General features: G+C 41.2%; 1 protein-coding gene across 3 annotated transcripts in view; it reads left to right on the forward strand.

Moving 5' to 3' along the window:
• LOC137640114 (ryncolin-2-like) overlaps positions 1-22,958 on the forward strand; it is a 321,214-nt gene that overhangs the window by 247,784 nt on the left and 50,472 nt on the right. For all 3 annotated transcript variants that reach the window (XM_068372589.1, XM_068372590.1, XM_068372591.1), the window contains exon 6: positions 12,889-13,046. In XM_068372589.1, coding sequence (XP_068228690.1) covers positions 12,889-13,046 — 158 coding nt within the window. The remainder of the gene's footprint in view (positions 1-12,888; positions 13,047-22,958) is intronic.

Below are 22,958 nucleotides of genomic sequence, written 5' to 3' on the forward strand. Positions count from 1 at the left end.
TATATATATATATATATATATATATATATATATATATATATATATATATATATATATATACATATATGTATATATATATTCTTACGAAGCTGGTATAGTGTAGAGTAAATACAGAAGTTTATTTATAATTTTATTTATATGTCATTTGTGCATTGAAGAGATGATACCCAGCCCATGAAATGAGCCCCTCTCTTGTAGATATAAGTATTTTATGTAAATTACATAAGCCTTTTGTCGTGAATTTCATTGTATTCTCTATTCAAGTTAGTATATGTAAATTTACGTTATTTTTAAGAATTAACACTTATTTCACATATGTTTGATACAAAGTCTTACGTATGCTATTTGAGCGTGTTGTAGGATTTGAGCAAGATGTGAACAAGAGCTTAGGTAATGTTCTTTTTTATTATATGTTGTATTGCATCATGTTTGAGAGAGAATGTTCAGTAACATGTGCTTTGGAAAGTTCTCTACCATGTGCTTTAGAAATTTCGTGAAGAGCCTGGTGATAGGATGTTATCTTCTTTTTATTTCGGGGACAAATGGTGGGCGGAGCTAGCTGCCTGAGAGAGCTGTCTGGTGTGGCATGAGTACGGCGCTCGGGAGAGGATACTTGGCAACTTTGATGCTTGGACCAGCAGCCACGCTACCAGATTTCGATCCTGGATCTTTCTGGAATTTGCCAAATTTCATATAAAAGGTGACACCAAGGTTAAGTTACCCAGATAGCGATAGAGATTGCAGCCGGAACACAGCCCATCTTCCCCTCTCCCTCTCTCATTCTCGCACTTAACCCAGTGTATTGTTGTTGAAAGTGTTCAGTAAGTTTCAGTGTGTCCTCTCCTAAGTGCCTCTGTGCATACTACGGGCCAACCAAGGGAAAGGCCCGTGCCAACAACAAGTGTTGGCTTTAATACCCCAACAACAACCTCTGTGCCCGAAAGCAAATCGTGTGTGTAAAAGATTCGTAAGACGAAACAGTGATTTTGAATTCATTGTATTAGGGTGAGTTGTGGCATTTGTAAAGTTTTATAAATGGCTTTGTAGGAAGGATAGATTTTGTAACGTGATCTGGTTATCTATTTTTCATTAAGTGCCAAACTTGAATATTGTATTATTCAGATTGAGATAAGCTTTAGTATAATTTACATAACATTATTTCTTTTCCTAGTCTATGGTTTATTCACTATAATAGTTCAAGCCAAGTTAGTATATAATTTTCAGATCGTCACATTTTTGTCTCAATCTAAGTTTTGTTCAGATTTAAATTAAGTTATTATAATTGGGGCATTCGGTCAACAAAGACCTCACTGTTAAAGGTACTAAACAGTCGTCGCAATACAGTTGGTGTTGGCCCTTCAGCAGAAACTCGTGTGTCGACCAAGAATACGGATAGGGTCTGTTCAACTTAGGCGGTAGGGGCGGAGCTAATGCCGTGATGTCATTGGAGGTGTTTGTCCGGTTTTCTCCATTGAATTAACATAGAAGTCTTTAGTTTTTATATATATAATCCATTGCATGGCATGTTAGATCCATTTTTAAAAAAGATTTTACATTCATAATGTTTGTCTAATACCCAGAGTGTCATTTATTCACCAAACATTGTTTTATTTCCAAGATATAGCAAATTTAATAAAGATAATTAGTATGTTTTTTCGTTGTTTTTGCTATTCATTTGCTTACCTATATACTGGTTTGTTGTACTCTCTTTAAGTTCATTTTTAAAACAGGAAAACTTAGTTTTTCTCCTCTCTCTCGCTCTCTCTCAGATAATATTTTCAAGATTATATATAATTGTAGAAGCTTTTAATTTTTTCGCTGTTTTTATGTCATTTTTAGAAAAAAATATTTTCATTGATGCTAAAAGCTAGAAAGATAATGCTAATTATATTTTCCAAATCTTTTTATGAATACCAATTTTTATACAATACATAGAAAAAGAATACTACTGTAGTTGCACTTGACCACAAAAAAAAATATTAATGTATAGGTATACATACACACACACACACACACACACATATATATATATATATATATATATATATATATATATATACATACATATATATATATATATATATATATATATATATATATATATATATATATATATATATATATATATACACACACACACACACATTATATATATATATATATATATATATATATATATATATATATATATATATATATATATATATATATATATATATATATATATACACACACAAATCTATACACAACTTTACATATGACACATACTATATATATTTCAAAAAACAATAAAAATACATACATACATCAAATGATTAGGATAGTTTCCGGGAACATGCTGTAAGTTATTTGCATTTGTTTGGAGTCTTCAACTATATTTTATATGCTGGTATATTTTAAGTAAAAATAAATCACAGAGCAAATAAAACACGGCCTGGGAAAGTCTCCACTTGAACTAATTTTTTTTTTTTTACAAAACGTCTTTTTGGGCTCAAGCCATGACGTCCTGATGGAAGGTTCCTTCAGTAGCTTCCTAAGGGTATACATGACTACAGTAGATATTCTTAGAGAATTAAACTAAAGGTTTCACAGAATTCTAACTTCTGGCGCGAGTACCCATAAGGTTTCCCTTTAGGATATCATATAATAATAATGCTTGACACGCCACATAGCAGTCAGCACCCCTCATAGCGTTTACGCTTCGAGGGGAAAGTGTGGCAAGTATGGGAGGAGCCGTTACAAAACTCTCCTCCTGCGTTACTGTTACGGTACCTAGCGATGTAAACAAACGGCTGCCATAGCTGGCCGCCAACTTGACTGACGTCACATCCGCGCGCCTCAGGTATTTTTTCCCAGTGCTCGCTAAGTAATTTTCATCATGTCGTAATCTTCAGCCTCGCCTTCTTCTGGAAAGTTTAGTACCATATTCTTGTATTGTTTAAATAAGCTCCAGCCATAAAGTAATGACTTTTTATCTTTAAATCTTGTGTTTTGTGGCGGAGCTGTGCCCCGACCGGAGGCGTCATGTTATGACGCTGCTGTTCGCCTCGCATGCTTTATTTATTTAGCCAGAACAGCCTTCCCGGCCTTACAACTAATTATCAACATTAGTTAATTAGTCTTCATTGCTAGGAATTAGTTATATTATGCCGATAGTATTTGTTTTCGGCGATCACAGTTAGCCGACCCTATGCTAGATTGCTAGCCTAACCCCTAGGCTCGATAGCCCAAGTATTCATGTTTACTTCTTGCATGATATAATAAGTGTTCCTAGTGTTTTATTACGAAATGAAGATATAGGCATTTAAACATACAAGATTCAGTGATTGCACATATCTTTTTTCGCCTTCTAGGAAGTATACAAGGGGTTTCGGTGATCTTGGTAGTCGACTCCCTTGCCCCTAACCTAATGTTAGGGGTCTTGTATACTTCCTCACCTCCCCAGTTACCTTATCTAAGGTAATCTCCTCCCTCTGAGGTAGCCTAGGCTACATCCTAGCCCTCCTAACCTCGATACATTAGGGTAGGTTTGGCTAAGATTTTTTTTTTTCCCGTCTCCTTGCCATAGTACATGCGCTTTGAGTTTGGGACGGAACCTCAGAGTACCAGTCGTTTGTCCCCAGCCCTCCTTTAGGAGAATGTACTCTCCTTCTGGTCCCTGCAGGAGGGCGAAGGTGGTGGGGCTCTGCCCTTCGCCCTAGTCCACACTTGGTTGGGTTACGACCCTTTCTCCCTGTGGCTTAGCGACTTGTCCTACCCCTGCCTTTCCTGGTCTAGGAGACTAGCTCACTTAACCTAGGTTAGGCAGTCTAAGGGGATTCTGCTTCTTTATAGTTTAGGACAGGACACTAGTGCTGTACAGTACCTACTCTGTGCTAACCTACCCTAGGCTGGAGAATGGACTCTTCCTACCTAGACAGGCTAGCCCTGAACAGAATCCCCACCCCTGGGAGTGCCGGTGGGAGCTACGCTCCCCCCATACACCCCCCCTCAGGACTCTCTCCCCTCCCCCTCTATCCCTTTTGTGTTGGTTAGCCATCACACCCCTGTCCGCTGTCCTACAACTCCACCGCGTGCCGGCGGGTTGTGGGTTCGGCTTGGTCCTTTCGTTGGTTAGTCCGTACTGCTACGCTTCCCGCATATAGTCGAACTATGGGATAGCATTCGTCGGTCGGTCTGCCGGCGGAGGACCTCCCTTCTTTGAGTGTTCTTCGGTCCTCCCTTGGGCTGCCACTGGCAACATAGCCGACTGCCGGCTCTCTGCCGCCGGATGAAAGGTCGCATCCCTCCCTTTCATTTGAACACTTCTTCCGGAGGAAGAAAGGAATGGGTACTGGGTATTACAATTCCCTCTCTCTCCTCTTATCCTATCCCTCTCTCTCCCTTAGCCGCCTCCACTCTGCCGGCGCTAGCCGTCAGTGTCTTCGGTACCCTACCTGCCTCATTGAATGATGTCAGTGTCGGTATGCTGTTGCCGGGGACCGCCGGCTTGACGGCGATCTGCCATCACCTAAGGTGTCACCCTTTCTCTCTGCCACATACACTGATGGCTTGGAAGGGTCCATTCTTGATGGGGACCTGCTGGCGCCAGACGAGCTTCCGGCATTCCGCCAGGCTGCCGGCGCCACCAATTTTGGCTTTACAGTGGACAGTCACTCCTCCCTCCTGCCGGCCCGGTGCCGGCTGCTATTATTGTGCAGCTATGGATAATAGCCAGTACACCTATGGTATAGTTATACCCTAGACTGAAAACTATTGTGTATAGTTGTACAGGAAAATCTTTCCAGCATATTCTGCGCATCCATACGCAGTCTCTTGCCGGGACCTAACCTGATAAGGGGGCTTAGCTTATCCCCCTTTTCTTATACACTGAATGAATTCAGCTTCCCCCTCTCACCGTACCTAATTCCCTAGAGGATGCCTAAGCTTGGCTCATCCAACACGGATGTTCTTCCTCCTTCCAGGGCCCATGATGGTCTTCTTGAATTAGTTACAGTATGGGGTCGCGGCAATTGGCTGGGCGGGATGCACAAGTATGTGTCTTTCCTACCTCTTTTCTAGCTTACCTATCCTCAGCTTATACATAAATGGAATCTTATATCATAAGTTTATTAACTTAATTCTAATCTAAGATTACTGTAAGTCATAATTGTATTGACTTCCAAATACTCATTTCCTCTTTCTTTTACAGGAGGAGTATGTGAAGTGTGAGAGCGCCTTCTGCGGTGTTCGTCACCCTAACTTCTACGGCCACCTGGCGTGCCGAACCCACGCTGGCTGTTTCATCTCGAAGGGGAACCTTCGCTATTGGGATCCGCAGGCCTGCACAGTATGCAAGAACCTGCTTGGTGAGGCATTCGATAACCCTCTGTCAGCGGAGGCCAGGGACAACGCCCGAGAGAAACTGCACAAGTGGGTGCGCGGTTTCCAAAAGAACGCCACTGGGCCTTATCTCCCCATCAAGAAGATGAGAGGCCTGCTCTTTCCTAAGGCATCTACTGATGCCGTTATTCCCAAGGATGAGATCCCCTGCGTCCAACTGACGGTCGAACCGGATGTTTCGGACGCTCTCCAAGGCTTTAATATTGACGAAGTGGAGAGGATGTTGGATGTGTCCAAAGACACTGAAAGGACCCTGCTGGCTGAAGGTCAACAAGAGGAAGAGGATCAAGTGGAGACCCCTGATTCTGAGGGCGAGATCACCCTCCGTGGCTTCCTTCGTGGTTTCAGAACCAGTCCCCTCTACATCTGCCACTCCAGTACCTGCGGTGGTGGGCAGCCAGGATACCCTCCAAGCTCTGGTGGTATTCCTGGATGAGAGGTTCTGCCAGGGGCATGCGGACCTCAAGAGGGAAATCATGAGCATGAAGAAACAGCAGAAGAAGATCTCCGTCAAGGATCTTCCCTCCTGCTCAGATACCAATCCCTGGAGGCATGCAAAACACATGCCCATCATGAACGGACGCATCTTTATTAATGGCAAACTAGGCGCCATCCCCCTTGAAGAGGTGAGTTCTACCCTAGTTTTGCTGCCTACCCGGACTGTTACATCCGTCTTAAGTCCAAACCAGTCTCCAAGGAGGAGACCGAACCTAAGGAGGTCATAGTGTTTGATCACTCCAAGGCTCAAGTTATGCTGGCTGACTGCCTCAAGAGCAGGGGCTACACCAACTCCAAGATGCCGGCCCTAAGCAAGAAACACCAGTCCTTTCTTGCTCCTCCGACCATGGTCTTTCCCTTTGCGGAAAAGCCTTGCATTCGGTGTTGAAGGCGGTGGAGGAAGGAAAACCCTGCCCTACATTGGAGGAATGTAGGCCTCTCTCCCTCGCCCTACCTCCCGATGATAATAGCTGGAAACACATCCAGTTAACGTTCACGGTTGGAAAGCTGGAGGCTGACGTCGCTGGACGTCAGTTTAACGAGAACCTCCCCAAGCTCACTGAGTACCTTTTGCGTCGGGAACAAGACACAAAGGAGAGGCTGGCTGCCTCTCTGTCTCTTCACGTGCAACTCGAGACAATGGCCGGGGACATTCGGGTCCCAGGCTTCTACATGGTTCTCGCAAAGACCCACCTTGCCACCTTGCTGAAGGACTTATACAGCTTCATCAAGGCCCGGCGAGCCTGTAGAGAGTTCGTGTTTGCGGATGCTACCGTTAAACACGAACCCCGGAAACTGATTTCGTCCAACATCTGGGGCAAATATCTCTTTCTCGTGGACCTTGTGAAAGAGATTGCGGACAGAGCCGCCACTGAGAATAGGAACCTTCTCAACAAGTGGGGCATGTCCCAAAAAAGGAAATCTTCTCAGGATGATGCTCCACAGCCTAAGAAGAAGTCCAACAAGCCCCGAACCCAGCAGCGTCAGGCCAGACGCCAGTTTCCGGCACCCGCTACTCCCCAGCTAGTGGCTCAGCCACAGCAGACCTTTCAGTTGGTCCCTCAGCCGGTGGTGGCCCAGTCACCAGTCTTTACCCCTGCCTATGAAAGGCAATCCACTACCTTTTGCCCCAAAGATAGAGGCTCCAGCAAAGACTCCTCTCGACGTCCATCCAGAGGGAGAGGAGGAAGGGGAGCAGGCGGCCGAGGTGGTAAATCCTCGGGAAACCAGAAGCAATGAAGTGCTTCCGGTGGGAGGAAGACTCAGCCACTTCCAGGATCGTTGGACCTTCGATCCTTGGGCCCACAGCATCGTCAAGAAGGGACTAGGATGGAGCTGGATAACACCACCTCCAACCTTCCACCAATTCTTCCAACACTCAGCCCCCATCCTGGAGGAATATGTCCTAGAACTCTTGAACGAGAAGGTGATCAAGAGGGCAAAGTCCACCAGGTTCCAGGGAAGACTGTTTTGTGTTCCCAAGAAAGACTCAGACAAACTCAGAGTCATTCTGGACTTGTCCCCTCTCAACAAGTTCATTGCGAACAACAAATTCAAGATGGTGACTCTTCAACATATAAGAGCCCTACTGCCTCACAAGGCTTACACAGTCTCAATAGACCTGGCGGACGCCTACTGGCACATTCCAATGAATCACCAGGCTTCCTCCTACCTAGGATTGAGGCTTCAATGAAGACAATTAGATTTCAGGGCCATGCCCTTCGGACTCAACCTGGCCTCAAGAATCTTCACGAAGATCGCAGACATGATCGTCCACCAGATACGCCTTCAAGGCATCCAGGTGATGGCTTACCTAGACGATTGGCTGGTCTGGGCGACATCATCAAAAGAATGCTCGCATGCCTGCAAAAAGGTGACCCAGTACCTGGAACATCTGGGTTTCAAAATCAACACCAAAAAGTCTCGACTGTCTCCAGCTCAGAAGTTTCAATGGCTGGGAATCCATTGTAACCTTCAGTCACACCGTCTTTCCATCTCTCTGAAGAAAAGGAAGGAAATAGCCGGATCTGTCAAGAGACTTCTAAAATCCAAGCGGGTTTCAAGACGATAACAGGAAAGAGTGCTCGGCTCTCTCCAGTTCACCTCAGTGACAGACCCAGTGCTACAAGCACAGCTAAAAGATGCATTGGGAGTCTGGAGAAGAAACGCATCCATCGCTCAAAGAGATCTCAAGAGACCTCTGCCAACCAGGCTTCACTCACTCCTAAAGCCGTGGTCGGAGGCAAAGAACCTGAAAAGATCAGTTCCTCTTCAACCACCACCTCCGTCGGTCACCATCCACACGGATGCCTCGCTAGAAGAATGGGGGGGTCACTCCCACCAGCGACAAGTTCAAGGAACATGGTCTCCCCTATTCAAGACGTTTCACATCAACATCTTGGAGGCCATGGCTGTTCTTCTTACTCTGAAGAAACTGTCCCCTCGTCCTTCGATCCACATCCGTCTCACTCTGGACAGCGCCGTTGTGGTCAGATGTCTCAACCGTCAGGGCTCACGATCGCCCCAACTCAACCAAGTGCTATTACCCATCTTCCGCCTAGCGGACAAGAAGAGATGGCACCTCTCAGCAGTTCACCTACAAGGATTCCCCAATATGACAGCGGACGCTCTATCGAGGACAAGCCCTATAGAGTCGGAATGGTCCCTAGATGCAGACTCATTCCCCTTCATCTCCCATCAAGTCCCGGAACTGCAGATCGACCTCTTCGCGACGAGCGACAACAACCAACTTCCTCTTTACGTGGCCCCATACGAGGACCCCAAAGCGGAAGCAGTGGACGCCATGTCCCTGTATTGGGACAGATGGTCCAAGATTTACCTGTTCCCTCCACCCAACCTTCTGCAGAAAGTCCTCTCCAAGCTGAGAACCTTCAAGGGAACAGCAGCCTTAATGGCTCCCAAGTGGCCCTAGAGCAACTGGCTCCCTCTAGTCCTGGAACTACAGCTCAAGCTGATCCCTCTGCCAGACCTAGTTCTCTCCCAGCAGGTTCAGAAGTAGACTGTCTTTGCTTCATCAAGGAAAACCGAAGACCTTCAACTCATGATTTTCTCTCCCTGGCTGTGAAAAAAAGGTTCGGAATCTCGAAGAAATGTTTAGATTTCCTAGAGGAATACAAAACAAAGTCTACCAGAAGGCAATATGAGTCATCCTGGAAGAAATGGGTGTCTTTTGTCAAGGCAAAAAATCCTATGGAAATCTCCATAGATTTCTGCCTGTCCTTCTTCATTCACCTTCATGGACAAGGCTTAGCAGGCAATACGATTTCCACTTGTAAATCGGCCTTGACAAGACCATTACTTTATACCTTCCAGATAGACCTGTCCAACGAAATCTTTAACAAACTTCCAAAGGCATGTGCTAGACTGTCCTGCACCCACTCCGAGACCCATCTCCTGGTCTCTTGATAAGGTGCTCCATTTTGCCTCTAGCCTGGACAATGAATCTTGCCCTCTGAAAGACTTGACTCAAAAAGTGATTTTCCTTTTCGCTCTCACCTCGGGAGCCCGAGTCAGTGAAATAATGGCTTTATGTAGAGAAGAGGGCCAGATACAGTTCGCCGAAACAGGGGAACTTACCCTCTTCCCTGACCCAACGTTTCTCGCTAAGAATGAACTCCCTACTAAGAGGTGGGGTCCCTGGAGACTCTGCCCTCTGAAGGAAGATGTCTCTCTATGCCCAGTGGAGAGTCTAAAGGTCTATCTTCGAAGAACTTCAGACTTTGGCGGAGGACAACTCTTTAAAGGAGAAACATCAGGAAGTGATTTGTCACTTAAACAACTAAGGGCGAAGATCACCTACTTTATTCGCAGAGCGGATCCTGACAGTACACCCGCAGGTCATGATCCTAGAAAAGTCGCCTCTTCCCTAAATTTCTTCCAAGGAATGGATTTCGAAAGCCTTCGATCTTTCACAGGCTGGAAATCCTCGAGAGTGTTTTTTAAACACTATGCAAAGCAGGTGCGCGAAGTCAAGAGATTCGTGGTAGCCGCAGATAGTGTATTAAAACCTGCTGCTTAGTGCTGCGTAGGACAGTGAGTTATTTCGGGACTCTTAACTCAACGGGTGCCTGCGTTGACCCTAGTGCGATACATAGTGATTTTAAGTGCCCCTTAGTGTCACGAGAGACTGTTCTTCTACAAGGTGAAGTAATATAGACTTGAACACGTGTGCCACATGTTTATTTGGATATGAAGTGTATTGAGACTTTAAAAGACTTTATAGTTCCCTTGGAACTTATGTGTGTAATGGCAAGTTCTTTCTTTTCAGATTCCACACCTTTGTCTTATGTAGTCTTTAGTCTATGTTTGTTAACCAACAATTTTTACTGTAAATTATTTACTTTATTTCATATTATCGCGAATATTTTCTCAAATAAAATAGAAAATTCGCTATCATATGCGTCTTATTTCGCCCTACTTTATGAAATACATTACTGTTACAGAGTTTTATTGCCCCTATTTTGATCTCTATTATAATTCATGTTATAATATTGCTCCTATCTGATATATACTCACCTAAAGAAAAGTGAAATATTTGTTCCCACACAAGTACTTAACTTTCCTGATCTGTCTGCGAGACCGACAAGATCCTCGTCTACAGGTGAGTTTTCTTCATCAGGTTACTTCGAGGTGTTCCTTTCGTCCAAATAGGACTTCCTTGCCAGGGGGGCAGGAAGCCATTTCATAGTTTATGCCATTGGTAGTGACATGTAACGGAGATGTCACGGTCTCTAAGGTCATCAGACCAAAGGAATATTGTTTAGAAGTGGAAGGCACTACCAAAATGGTAAAAATCCACGATACACTAATTCTCTGGTACACTTCCATCAGGACGTCATGGCTTGAGCCAAAAAAAGGGATTTTGAACGAAGCGAAAAATCTATTTTTGGGTGAGATAGCCATAACGTCCTGATGGACCCGCCCTAGTTCTCTATTCTAGCCTGTCAGGCCCTTCCCTTTCTTATTGTATCATGGAGGCTGACAGAGACGCCGGAAGAAATGAGGCGCGCAGATGTGACGTCAGTCAAGATGGCGGCCAGCTATGGCAGCCGTTTGTTTACATCACTAGGTACCGTAACAGTAATGCAGGAGGAGAGTTTTGTAACGGCTCCTCCCATACTTGCCACACTTTCCCCTCGAAGCGTAAACGCTATGTAGGGTGCAGATTGCTATGTGGCGTGTCAAGCATACGTCCCCTGTTATTATACGATATCCTAAAGGGAAACTTTATGGGCACTCGCGCCAGAAGTTAGAATTCTGTGAAACCTTTAGTTTAATTCTCTAGGAATATCTACTGTAGTCATATATACCCTTAGGAAGCTACTGAAGGAACCTTCCATCAGGACGTCATGGCTATCTCACCCAAAAATAGATTTTTCGCTTCGCTCAAAATCCATTTTACTTAAACAAATACTTTTTGACAAAACGTCTTTACTTGAACAAATATTTTTTGACAAAACGTCTTTACTTGAACAAATATTTTTTGACAAAACGTCTTTTGTAGAACAAATATTTTATGAGAGAAAAAAACTCTTTCAAAAGATGTTCTTTTAAATTTTCTTAGTATCCGCCTTGTGCTGGTCTCTTTTTTTATATATAATGTTTTTTTTTAATCTAAATTGCGGATTATGGAAAAATTACTTATGTTAGCAAAGATTTCTTAACTTAAGAAATAAATAAATATTTCTCTATATGCTGTTGTGTTTTTAAATGAAATTCTATTAAAGTTGATTGGGTTTATACCAAAATGCTTCCATATTCTCATATTAGAAGGTCCTTGGTCATGAACAATAGCAACAATGAATTGATGGCATAGCTGTACTCTTTAAGCATTTAGGAAGAACTCCACGTATCGGAGACTTTGCATCATCTTCAAAATCCTCTGGTTGGTAATGGTGGGAACAAACCCGGGTATGTTTTAGTTACTTTCGTCCTGGCATCTGCAGTGAATTACCCAGCCTTTCTGTGTTGATTTGTCTCGAAGAAACTTGAAATATCTTAAGACTTTACATTTTGAGTTAGTTCTGACATTGTTGCAACCAAAAACAGCGCAAGAAGAAGGCATCTTTCATAAATAATGTGCATGTAGGTTTAAACTTGAAAGGTGTAGCCCATGACAATGAAAGCATATGGCGTTAGGTGGCAGTCTGGCCAACCTGGACACCCATGACGTCACATAAGGGGTGGAGCTATGTTTAAAGTCCTCCTCGTGAACAGACCCTATCTGTATTAACTCTGCAATAGCCTACGGAGACGACAAAGAGACGTCTTCCATTTTTGAGGCATCATGTTATACCTCCAAGGAGATATAACATTTGTTATTTCTCTCATTTTATTGCCATCTAGACTATCCCAGCGCTGTTGCCATTTATTGCAAAACAATTCATTGATGTTAGGTAGGAAATCAATACAGGGAATGGGATACCTTCTTGGCAGCAACTCGGATGCATCATTCTTTGCCAGTGAATCAGTCTTCTCATTTCCAGACACACCTACATGTGCTGGAAAATCCTAGATATGTAGAATAAGGAAATCAAAGGTAACAGAGTACTTTTGAGATAGACACAAAACCAACCTCGCCCCCGGATCTAGGAGTATATCATATTGTGCATTCTTTTTTGCTTAGAACACTTTAAATATGTTATCATTTGCGTAAATGTGCTTTTATATTTTATTAGTATTTTTCAATTTTAGTATTTCAAATGTTCATTATCAAAACGCTTGTCTTACCAAATAATTGTTAGTCAAACGTCTTTTAACAAAAATGTGTGTCTGCATTGCCAGGATATGTGTTCATTAATTGAACAAAATATAACAATTATAAGTTTGAGATAATTTTTGTTATTTAGTTACCATGCAGCTGAAATAGCCTATTTATGAGAGGTAATTTGGCGACCTCTTATAAACGATTTAAAGAATATAATACAGATTTAAATCTTTTACGGCAGTCTACATCACAAATCTAACAGTGCCATCTTTTCCCAATAGATGTCACGCTGTACAAGTCTGGTGTGATTTGGAGACTGACGGCGGAGGATGGACAGTTTTCCTCAACCGACGAGAACAACCTGACCAGGAAAACTTCACCAGGAACTGGCAGGATTACCGCGATGGCTTTGGTGATGTTACAAGTGAATATTGGCTTGGTAAGAATTAAGTCTTATTTATTTCCACTGAAGTTATTCTTATTCGTAGTTGATTGGGGGAAGTATGGTTGATATCTTTTCTAGTTTTCTTATGTTGAGACAGAGTAGGCTAACATTTCTTATAAATTTTCCAAACATCAGGAGAAAGTGCTCTTTTCTTTTCATTAAAATCAATATAATATATTTTCTATTCCTTGTTGTTTATAGGATTTCATTAGTATATGGTAGTATTTCCATCCTTTAAAGCTGGGTAGTAAGAATGTAGTTTCTTTTCATTTGTCTTCAAGGTAAATGATAAAACTTTTCTCTTTTTTTTTTAATTGATAAGTAAGAGCTGGAATGATGGGCAACCAACGGATATTTTCCGTTAAATGCCAAATGGGTAAAACACCAACAGGGGGAAATGAAAGAGCAGTGGGTGTCTCAAAAGAAATCAATGAAGGGGTCTTGTGGGAAATAATTCCGGGAAAGGCCTCTCCGTTTCTGATTTCTGGACCCGAGCCTGAAGGATAGAGCGCCAACACTCTCACACTTGACAAACTAGAAAACCGCAACGAAAACGGTTTGCTTTCCCTACACACGTTTAAGTCCAAAGATTATTCTATACTGGGACTGTCGGCAACGATATCACCTTGATGTTCAGACGCTACTCCAAGGTGCAGAATAGTAAATCCCAATCAAATGTGGTTGGACTGAATCAGTTACGTTAACGACAGTTTCACAAAGAGTTAAGGGGAGCAGTACTGTAAAAGTCAAAACGTCCTAAGGACCACCGGGAGGTAATACCGTAGAACATTACAATAAAGGATTGACACCGATAGCTTTAGATTGACATAAATATAAACTTACCCTTAAGTCATATCTCACCTCATATGATAACTCATTTAGTCATTTCAAAATGTAAAGGTCAAGTTAAAAACAGTTAATAATTCTAACCTAAAAATGGCGTTTATTTCCATAATGTACAACAGGAATTTTCACCTAACTGACACAGGAAAAAACAGCAAAACTACCTAATTGAAATTTGAATAAAGACCGCATGGCATATGAAAAATGAAAAATGCCAAGAAAATGGTCAAATCAATTAAATCGTAAATCAATAATCAAATGACTAATCAACCAATGAAAGTAAAAATGGTGACTGAAATAATACCAAAAGTTCTACTCACTACTTTGAACACATTCCTCTCGGGCAATAAAATTTCAAACTTGATAGAGGGGAATGGGAACACAACTTATGTTAATGGACACGCCACGAATGATTAAACCAGACAGTTTGAACATGACTTCCTAGCTAAATGTGCACATCGTCAAATAAAGGCAAAAAGAAAGGGGGGGGGGGTGCGGGACAGTTCCTTGGACAAGGTAGAGCACCGTTAATTAGTACTCACGCTTTTGAGGGTTGATTGTAGACAACGTAGTAGAAGCATCTTGTAAACTGTTAAGAACACGGTGCATGTTCAGTTCTGCACAGTTGTGTTTTATCTTCGTATGCCTATCTTCTAAATAACGGCACAAAGTAAGGCATACTGTTGGTTAGTAACTGGTTGACCAACAAGTAGTTGAACCGACCCCTAAGTTAAAAACGACGTTTCAGATGAAGAGGCTATGCCTACGTCCGCCTTCCACGCTTCCTGGTTTTTAAGTGGGCCGCTCACACGCTTCTGCCTCCCGCCGCTGAGCTGGTTCGAGCCAGTCAAGTCTTCTTCTTCAAATTTCCATGAGTAAGTGGTTTGCTGAAGGGTGCTTTTTATAAATACAAGGATCATTCTTGAAACTCCAGGGGAAAGTAATTATAAAGAAATCCTACTGTCTGGTTTATAAAAATTAATATACATACAAAAAAATCAAGTGGCGTTTAGTGATGTTCAATAACACAGGAAACAATCCTAGCTAAACAGACTCATAAATAGGTACTGAGATGTAAATAGCAATAAGCTAAGATCAATGAGTTACGTAAATTAAAGAGTTACTTAAATACAAACCAATTGTGGTTAAACATCCAAAGCTTCAAGAGCATTTGGGACAGAACGCAACCAAGCGCTGTCTTTGAAAATTGTCGACGGTCGGTTGCATCGTCAGAGCAATGTACTGTGAGCTCACGAAATGAGAGAAAATCATCTACAGAGGAATGAGGTGATGAAAGGTAAAGCATTACAGGGGAATGATGGACATGTTAGCAGCAATGAATATCTAAGGATATAATAATGAAGGTTACAAAGGAAACAAAAGAAAAACGAGATGCGTAAAATCCAGAAAATAACAAACAAAAAATAAAAAATGGAATAACGGGGGTTACTAAAATAAAGCGTGGAAAGAATTTCCACAGTTCTATTCAAAGAGCGCAAAAGACTGCTGTTTTCAAAGGACTTGCAAAGTTTAGCACAGCAATAGGGCATGGTTCTTCCTAGAATGCAAAAGTGCTATGATATCATTTACACTTTCCCATGCAAGTAACTGCAAGGTACAGTCTTTCATTAGGGCTACAAATAACTACAAGAATAAATAAGCAAATAGCATTGAGGGATATTGTGAAATATAATTGAAATAAAGCAAGGTTCATGGAACTAAACCACCCAGTATTAACATTGAACACAGTCTTGAAACAAAATTTGTAACCGTGCCATATGTTTACAAGGAGGGTAACTCAAATGATACAAGCAAGTTGGCAATTTGCTGTAAAACCGATGATAAAAGATGGCAACTTCAGTTATTTGACTGATACATATCTTGGTTGATGCTTCAATGCTCTTTTTCAATCTGACTCCACCTGAAATCACTCTTTATCTTGACTATATGAATGTTTATTTAACTCCATGTAATTCGTACCACATATCAGATAATTTAATAACAGTTGTTACCTCACAAAGGTATTGTGCAAGGCAGCAGTTAGGTGATAACTGAGAGGCGAGATGAATGCAACCAACTTTGTTTCAACGGATCATGAGTTTATATATAGGGTCTTTTGAGGAAGAACGTCACACAATTAAAAAATGATAAAGCATGAGCTAGCATGATAACACAGGTTGGTCTGATAAATTTGAAAATTCAAAACCTTTACACTGTACGAGCGTGTGTGTTCAGGGTCGTTTCTAGTTCATTAGGCGCCCCAGGCAAGAACTCGTTATGGCGCTCCACTTCCCTCCAGGCTGGGAATAATAATATAAACAATTTCGAACACAACTAGCATCTCAAGTTCCACAACAAAACAACATGCTTTATTAATAAATCCTCTTCACGTATATGTATACACAACAAGGAAAAGCATAGACTCGAAAGTATACAAACTATTTTTGTAAATTTTAATAGAATAACACCATTATACATTTTTATTGCAAATCCTTCCTAAGATAAATTGAAAAAGGTAATCTTGCCAATCTAAAACCATAGAACTCAATGCATATATGTTGAGGGCTATGCTAAAACTATTATATTCAAGTTTTCTTCACTGATTTTTCATATTTAAAACCTGACTCTTCTCCATGAGAAAACTCGGGTGACCCAGTCAGCAGGATCAATGGGTGCTGTTGTAACAGACTCACTGTACTCGCTTACATCTGTTGCTGTGCCTATTGGGGTTGATTGTGAAGTATCTTTAGGCTGGGGGAATGGGACATCGTCATTGAGTGTGCTGCAGCTGCTGGTGCTGGGTCCTCCTTCTGTAAGAAATCAAACACACATGAAATAGCTTCTGAATGAAATGGTCAATCACAAGACACATTTTTATGTTTCTGACTATGCATCGAGTTCTGATGCTGCCTTATTACCTTATTACATATCTAATTGGAAAAAGGATTCTAGAAAAAAATAGATTCCTCAATCGGGTCAACTTACCGTACGTACATAGAAAGTTAGCGGAAAACGTACTTCTTTCTCTCTAAAAATTGAATACAGAGCATTTTAGGTGAATATTTTTACTTGTAGGTTTTTTTTGAATTTTATAAATCAATAACTGTATTTTACACTTTTCTTTAATTCCGACTCAATCTTAAAATTCACTAATCACTTAATCAGTAATCATCAATAAGTTTGGGAAAAATGCAAAAATGTTACTAATTCTAATTGAAAAAAAAACATTCATTAATCATTTTAAGTAGTACACTTAAATTTACAAATATAAAATCTTATTCCACATAAACTGGCAAACAGACACGATCAAACGGACTGCAAAATTTAAATCTATTTACATTTTAGCTATAAATATAGTTAAATGCATTGTATTCAAATACTTAAAATAGTTAAATATAATATTTAAATACACAGAACAAAATGTATTTGTAAATACAATTCTAAATACTCAAAAGTATTTTAAATACGTCTTTAAATACAAAGTATTTAAATACTGCCCATGAGTACATTCATAATATGATCTGTTAAACTCACCTGGTTCTTTTACTTGGGAAGAAGGCAGTGGCACCGAGGCCTCCTCACACTCCTTTGTTTCAGTATTTACAATTTGCTGTTGGGGCTTCAGATATTTTTTCAATGCATCTGGACGAAAAAAAAACATAGAATATATGTTAATTATTATGCATTTAATGTAATTCAGTTTATAAACATATAATTTTAAACATCTAAATTTTTATAGTAGAAATATCACTGCATTACAGCATGTAGGTCTATGCTTAGGGTCTACAGGTTACAATTAACCTCTTGAGAATCCTTGAGAATAGGCAAATGTCAATATTAACTAATATAACACAAAATTCGATATTAGAGTAATCCAGGAAAACGTAACATTTAAAATAATAAAAATTAATAGTAATCTTCTTCTCAGCTTTATCCCTATTTATTCGGGGTCGCCGTTTATAATGAGTCAGGGGTACCAAAACGTGGAAATGACGTCATAATTATGGATTATTTTGACCTCATTTATGACAGGAATCAACGCAAAATAGCGCCTCCGGTTTTGACCGCGAAAAAGTGATGGATGTTCTATCCATTACTATAGATCATTGGTTTATAAGGTATATAATTCCTGGATTTCATTCGAATTTTCAACTCATAAATATCTCCAAAAAATGAACTTTGTTTCTTATAAAAACTATAGGCTGGGCTTATGCACACACATCACAGCTGTACACTTACCTCTACTTTGAGGTCGTTTTTCCTCTTCCTCCTTTTTTAATTTCTTGTTTGCTGCACCTGACAGCTTGGACTGCCTCTTCATGATTGATAAAAGCTTGAATGCTTGACAGCTGCGTTGACAACTTAAGAAGACTTAAAAAAAGAAGTAAAGATTGGAGTAAACACGATGCTTAGAACTTAACTAAGGTGGCGTCGCGAGCAGGCGGCTGTCTTAGTTTTAAAGCTCCTTGATACTGACGACATCTACCTATCTAGTGTTGCCAACTTTTCCGAAACATTAAACACCGTTGCATCAAGTATTAACACTTTCATTATTCATTTATTTTCGCGTTTACACTTGTATTTATTTGTTGGAATTATTCACGTAAAAATAATACTTCTCTCATTTATTTATGTATTAATTTTGGATGGCAATTTGGCGCCCCCCAAGCAAATGGCGCCACATGCGACCGCCTGTGTCGCCTGTGCCTAGAAACGGCCCTGTGTGTGTTGATGAATGATGGATCACAAGGAAAGGGCCCAAATAAGGAGCCATTAGCTGTGGCTTGCTAGTATCATGGCACAGGAAAACGTGCATTGCTGAGTACAGATCTGAGTGTATAAGTTGCTTAGCTGGGGTCTTGTAAGTCTGGCGGCATAGAGTAAATATTCCCTCAACGTGACTCAGGCACTGAAAATTATTGGAGTAGGTTGTAGATGGAAAAAGTTTGGCAGGAACGACCGACGAGTCACCATACACCATTTCAGCTGCTGAAATATCCAGGTCGTCTTTAGGAGTGGCCCTTAGTCCCAGGGGGACTCAGGGAAGTTGGGTAAACCAGTTAGAGTCCTTGAAGTGGGACATCAAAGCTGCTTTAAGGGTACTAAAGGGTTGTAGGTGGTTGTCTGATGTAGTATGATTCCAAGGAGACTCGCTAATGATGTCCACAATTGAGAGGTGAAAGAGGTACCCTGCCAGAAGTGATATGGTTAGGGATACCAAATCTCGCTACCCATCCTGAGAGTAGGGCAGATGTACATGGGGCGGATGTTACAGTTTCCATAAGGGCTTCACGCCAATGAGTGGAGAGGTCGATGATGGTAAACAGGTAATGACGTTCTTGTGATGTGGATAGGGGCCCTACTACGTCAACGAGAATGTGGGAAAACTGACGGTGAGGTTAAGGAAAGGTGCCCACTCTTGAATCTGTGTGTCGATGTACTTTTGAAGTTTGGCATGAAGTACAGGCGCAGACCAAATCATTAGCATCTTAGCAATGCTTTGCAAAATGAACTTCATCTTCAGTAACTGTGCAGTAGATCGGTGTAAGTGATGTGAGAGGCCATGAATGAAATCAAACACCTGTCGACGCATGGAAGGAAGTATCCTTGGTCTAGGTCTACCAGTATTTATGTCACAGAGGAGGGTGGCATTGGAGTCGTCGAGGGGAACGTCTCCCCAACGGAGTGATATGTGGGATGTCCGACATGCTTGATTCCCTAGAACTTTTCATTGGGCTCGTGCCAGGGCATTGCAATCCAATCCCAGGTGAATGGCGGCCAATGTGTTTCTTAACAGGGCATTGGCAATGGGATTAATTTTTCAAGGGACGTGTTGGAGGGTGCAATTGTATTCAGCCACGGCAGAGAGATGTTGGCATTAAAAGGCAGACCAGGCATTGGACAGTCGAGTGACGGCAGGCATCAGAGGTATATGGTCCGTGCGAATGACAAAGGGCATACCTTCCAAGAAGTGGGGAAAGTGACGGAGAGCCTAGTGCACCGCTAGCAATTTGCGGTCGAAGGTAGAGTAGCAGGGTTCTGTCTTGGAAATTTTTCTACTGAAGAAGGCCAATGGGCAGGGTGAGCCGTTGACCACCTGCTCGAGTGCTGCACCAATAGCGACATTGCTGTTGTTATATGTATGTTAAATTTATGTATACTGTATGATAAAACTTGTGAAAAGGGTTTTTTTTTCATATATTTTAACGTAAAATAAAACAATTCATTTTTATATATGTTATTGTAATTGTAAATGAAAATATCGCTGTGTTTAACTTCTACAAGAGTTTTCGATTCTATTCGGGTGCCGGCCGTCTGATGGATGAGGGCTATACATTGCAAGATGATTCGAGAATGGATTCGTTGCATGACGTCATGCTGCATATGCTTCTAGTGCATCATGAATATTTGGGAGAATTGGTTCTGTGCATATAAAGGACAGATAATGAGTGAGAGAAGAGAGAGATGATAGAGACCTGACTGAACACCGCTCGTGTTTCGAAACATTCTTTAGCTACACCCCCTGTGACTCTGAATGTTAGTGACTACAAACAATATTAGTATTTTGAATGAGACAAAGAAGATTGAAGCAGCATTCATCATCAGATAGAAGCACTGAATCTTCATGCCAACATTTTATATCTGAAACTACTCATTGCCATCTGTCTCTCTCTGTATAGAAGTATTCGGTGAATTTTGTGTAAATTTGTAAATATTCATGTCTAATCTTAAATATAGTTTTATTTTCTCTTTGCTGGCTAATATTTTCATTTTGGTGTTAATGTTTGGCTATTGTTTCATAAACTTTTTGTGTAGATTTTGCATAATCCACGCTGTGTACAATAGTTGAATGTAACAGTTAGCATCTGTGGAGAGAAGGAGAGGTGCACGTGGCACAGGAAAAGTGAGAGCAGCAGCAGTTAATAGGGCATTCTTTTCGTTGCAAAAGGCTGCTTCTTGAAGGGGACCCCACTCATGGTCTTATGGCTTGCCCTTAAGGGAAGCATAAAGGGGGCAAGAGTAGCGGCAATGGATGGCAGGAAACGGTGATAATAGTTGATCATGACCAAGAATTCTTGCAGTGTTTTGACAGTCAAGGGCATAGGGAAGTTTTGAACGGCTGCTTCCTTCTCAGGGAGTGGGTGAATTCCTTCAAGAGTGATGTGGTGTCCTAAGAACGATACTATGTTGACGCCAAAGGTACACTTGTTGTACATGACTATAAGGTCATTAAATTGTAGGTGGTCAAGAACGATGCGTAGGCGACGGACGTGTTCCTCTTTGTAGAAGAGAACACAAGAGTGTTATCCATGTAACATATAAAGAAGGGGAAGTCCCTTAAAATGCCATCCATGAGGCATTGAAAAGTGGCCTTAGCATTACGAAGGCCAAAACAGGAGTAAATGAAGGTGTATGTACTGAAGGGAGTAGTAATGACAGTCTTGGGGATGTCTTCTGGGTTCATAGGCATCTCAGAATACCTCTTCAGGACGTTGCATATGGAGAAAATCTCCGTTTAGTGCAAGTAGGAGGTCATGTCAGCGATATTTGGGAGGGGATAGTGATCCAGTTCTGTCTGCATGCTCAAGCAACTGTAATCCTCACATGAACGCAGAGAGCCATCTTTCTTCAGGACGATGTTTAAGAGTGACGACCATGGGCTTGAGGCCTTTTGGGAAAGGCCCATTTCTTCCATCTCAGCAAATGTTTGTTTAAGGGCTCCCCAAACAATCTGGTGCCAGACGCAGGAACCATGTGAACACTTGAGGCCCTATCGCCTTGATTTGGTCATAAATACCGTGTTTGGCGGGAACCATGGGTGTTTGACGAAGATCTGGATGGAAAACTTCCAGGTACAACACTAGTAATGGGCATAGGCATTCATGGGTGCACTAATGTGGAGAGTGAGGTCGTAGGGGCTGGGTTGGAGAGGTGTCGAGGAGTACGGATCCGAGTTGACTAACTAATTGTGAGCGGCATCAAGCAGGAGGTGGAAATGTGAGAGAAAATCTCCACCGAGGATTGGTAGTGTAACATCAGCAACCAGAAACTTCCAACTATATTTGGAACACCCAATCAATAATGTGAAGGTTTCATAACCTTGGGTGGGTATCACAGATCTGTTGGCACCCACCAGATGGGTGTTGGTAGACTTAGATAGACTACATCATGTCCTGGAGAGTAGCCTGGGCAGAAGAGAACCGGAAGCAACTGTCTACCAAAAATTGCATGTCCGTACTTGCATTATGAAAAAGAAAATATTAGTGATAGGGGAGGCCACTACTGCAAGCAAGGTTTTTGGCCTCTGACAACCATTTGCGCATTTCTTCCCACCAACCCTGAATCTGGAGTGGTAGTAGCATAACTGTGGCCGATGGGCATAAGTAAGGGGCTGGAGAAGTCGTGGGCTGGGGCTTAAAGGGACCGTCCACATTGCCATGATTTTTTTTTTTTTTTTACTTATTCAAAATACACAATTTCTATATGTATGTTTTAGACATATATAATACCTTCATCATAAAAAAATTTCAAGCCATTTGATCAAAAACATTTTGATATATTAGCAAAAATCATGGTTTTTTTTTTTTTTTAGGTACATTTTTCTCCAGTAATATGACACTAATTGTTTTGAAAATTGTACCATCAAAACTTCTTTATAGATCAAATAATTCTGTGTGACAGATTTTTTATTTTCCTTTTTTTAATGATTTTTTTCATAATTTTCTTCGCCTAGACGTATAATATTCATGAAAAAAAAGAAAAAAATAAAAATAAAAATTCTGGTGCAAAACATTGTGGGATTTTTATTTCTCTTTTCAATGATATCTTTCTCTCTAAAATCGAACAATAAATAAGTGAGAAAGATGTACCTAAGTGTGAATAAGTATGTTTTTGAGTTATGAGCTCCCAAAGACTTGCAACAAGTTTTTGCTTCTTTTCTTAAAAAAATCAAGATAACATTATTATGATAACCTTACTTTGTGCTTTTATTGAACGCACCCTAAATGAGATATTTAAACCCTAAGTTTACTAATACACTTGGCCTAAGGCTGTCATGAGTTG

The sequence above is a fragment of the Palaemon carinicauda genome, chromosome 4 (assembly GCF_036898095.1).
Source record: "Palaemon carinicauda isolate YSFRI2023 chromosome 4, ASM3689809v2, whole genome shotgun sequence".
In the NCBI taxonomy this organism is placed as follows: Eukaryota; Metazoa; Arthropoda; class Malacostraca; order Decapoda; family Palaemonidae; genus Palaemon; species Palaemon carinicauda.